The sequence below is a fragment of the Mya arenaria genome, chromosome 17, assembly GCF_026914265.1.
Source record: "Mya arenaria isolate MELC-2E11 chromosome 17, ASM2691426v1".
NCBI classification, from domain to species: Eukaryota; Metazoa; Mollusca; class Bivalvia; order Myida; family Myidae; genus Mya; species Mya arenaria.
The window spans coordinates 15967325-15969951 of record NC_069138.1 but is presented as its reverse complement, the minus strand read 5'-3'; the positions used below and the strand labels follow the sequence as shown (position 1 = coordinate 15969951).

The window sequence follows — 2627 nt, the reverse complement described above, 5'->3', positions numbered from 1 at the left end:
TTAGGCCCTTTGTTGACAGTTTGCAACTCTCACAACACCTGTCAATTAATTTATTAGGGCCAATTGTGTACACAGCGGAGATAAGAGGGACCGTAAATTGTCTTCTTGGAAACATGCTAGATGTGATACTTACCTCTGTATATCATGTATTTGGTGAATTTTATAAAAAAAAATTTTTTTTCGAGTACTCTGGTGATTGATCGAGTACTCGGGTACTCGTTGCCATCCCGAGAAAATAATCATATGACTAAGCGATGTAACAGGGTAATATGAGGTATAATTTACTAATATGTAGTGGTTTGTGATTTCAGAACTGGTGGCAAGTAAGCGCTAAAAACATCCTAAGACGAAAAGCTGAGATGTCTCATCAACGGCACCTTATATCACGTGCTCGAATACGTCACTTCCGGACTTGTTTTAAATCCAGAATTGCCATCAGATGTGTTGTTTTTTGTTATCATTTGTTGGTTTTTATTTATTGAATATAAATTATTCTTAAATCACATAGATTTGTCTTTATTCCTTTGTCATAGTCTAATAAATAAAATATCGCAAAGCGCTGCATAAATATGTTAGTCATTCTTTAAATTTCAAGTACATACAAACACGGGGTCATCTGCCGCACGAGGTGATGTTCTGAGTACGCACACACATGGCTCTGACACACGAGGTGTTGTTATGAGTACGCACACATGGATTTGACACACGAGGTGTTGATATGAGAACGCACACACATGACTCTGACACACGAGGTGTTGTTCTAAATGCGAGCACACATGGCTCTGCTGCACGAGGTGTTGTTCTAAGTGCGAACACACATGGCTCTGACACATGAGGTGTTGTTCTAAATGCGAGCACACATGGCTCTGCTGCACGAGGTGTTGTTCTAAGTGCGAACACACATGGCTCTGCCACACGAGGTGTTGTTCTGAGTGCGCAAACACATGGCTCTGACGCACGAGGTGTTGTTTTGAGTGCGAACACACATGGCTCTGCCGCACGAGGTGTTGTTCTGAGTACGCACACACATTGCCCGGCCGCACGAGGTGTTGCTCTGAGTACGAACACACTTGGCTCTGCCACATGAGGTGTAGTTCTGAGTACGCACACCCATGGCTCTGTCGCACGTGGTGTTGTTATGAGAACGCCCACACATTGCTCTGCCAGACACAGTGTTGTTTTGAGTGCGAACACACAAGGCTCTGCCGCACGAGGTGTTGTTCTGAACGCGAACACACATGCCTCTGCCGAACGTGGTGTTGTTCTGAATGCGAATACACATGACCTCTCCTGCACGAGGTGTTGTTCTGAGTGCGAACACACATGACCTCTCCTGCACGAGGTGTTGTTCTGAGTGCGAACACACATGACCTCTCCTGCACGAGGTGTTGTTCTGAGTGCGAACACACATGACCTCTGCCGCAATAGGTGTTGTTCTGAGTGCGAACACACATGACCTCTGCCGCAATAGGTGTTGTTCTGAGTGCGAACACACATGACCTCTGCCGCAATAGGTGTTGTTCTGAGTGCGAACACACATGACCTCTGCCGCAATAGGTGTTGTTCTGAGTGCGAACACACATGACCTCTCCTGCACGAGGTGTTGTTCTGAGTGCGAACACACATGACCTCTGCCGCAATAGGTGTTGTTCTGAGTGCGAGCACACATGACCTCTGCCGAACGAGGTGTTGTTCTGAGTGCGAACACACATGACCTCTGCCGCAATAGGTGTTGTTCTGAGTGCGAACACACATGACCTCTGCCGCAATAGGTGTTGTTTTGAGTGCGAACACACATGACCTCTCCTGCACGAGGTGTTGTTCTGAGTGCGAACACACATGACCTCTGCCGCAATAGGTGTTGTTCTGAGTGCGAGCACACATGACCTCTGCCGAACGAGGTGTTGTTCTGAGTGCGAACACACATGACCTCTGCCGCACGAGGTGTTGTTCTGAGTGCGAACACACATGGCTCTGTCGCACGAGGTGTTGTTCTGAGTGCGAACACACATGGCTCTGTCGCACGAGGTGTTGTTCTGAGTGCGAACACACATGGCTCTGTCGCACGAGGTGTTGTTCTGAGTGCGAACACACATGGCTCTGTCGCACGAGGTGTCGTTCTGAGTGCACACACACATGACTCTGCCGCACGAGGTGTTGTTCTGAGTGCGAACAAACATGACCCCTGCCGCACGAAGTGTTGTTCTGAGTGCGCACACAAATGGCTCTGCCACACGAGGTGTTGTTCTGAGTGCGAACACGATTTGATTTGCCGTAGGAGGTGTTGTTCTGAATACGAACACACATGGCTCTGCCACACGAGGTGTTGTTCTGATGACGCACACACATAGCTCTGCCGCACGAGGTGTTGTTCTGAGTACGTGCACAAACATGGCTATTCCACACGAGCCATGTGTGTTCGCATTCAGAACAACACCTCTTGCGGCACAGAAAATCGTGTCTGCACTCAGAACTACACCTCGTGTGGCAGAGCCATGTGTGTGCGTACTCAGAGCAACACCTCGTGCTACCGGGCAATATGTGTGTACTCAGAACAACACCTCGTGCGGCAGAGCCATGTGTGTTCGCACTCAAAACAACATCTTGTGCGTCATAGCCATGTGTTT

General features: G+C 48.4%; 1 protein-coding gene across 1 annotated transcript; it reads right to left on the bottom strand.

Moving 5' to 3' along the window:
- Positions 1 to 612: 612 nt before the first annotated feature.
- LOC128223224 (Kruppel-like factor 18) lies at positions 613 to 2349 on the bottom strand. Its single transcript, XM_052932515.1, has one exon. It carries the CDS (start codon positions 2347 to 2349, stop codon positions 613 to 615), a length of 1737 nt encoding a protein of 578 aa, XP_052788475.1.
- Positions 2350 to 2627: the final 278 nt, after the last annotated feature.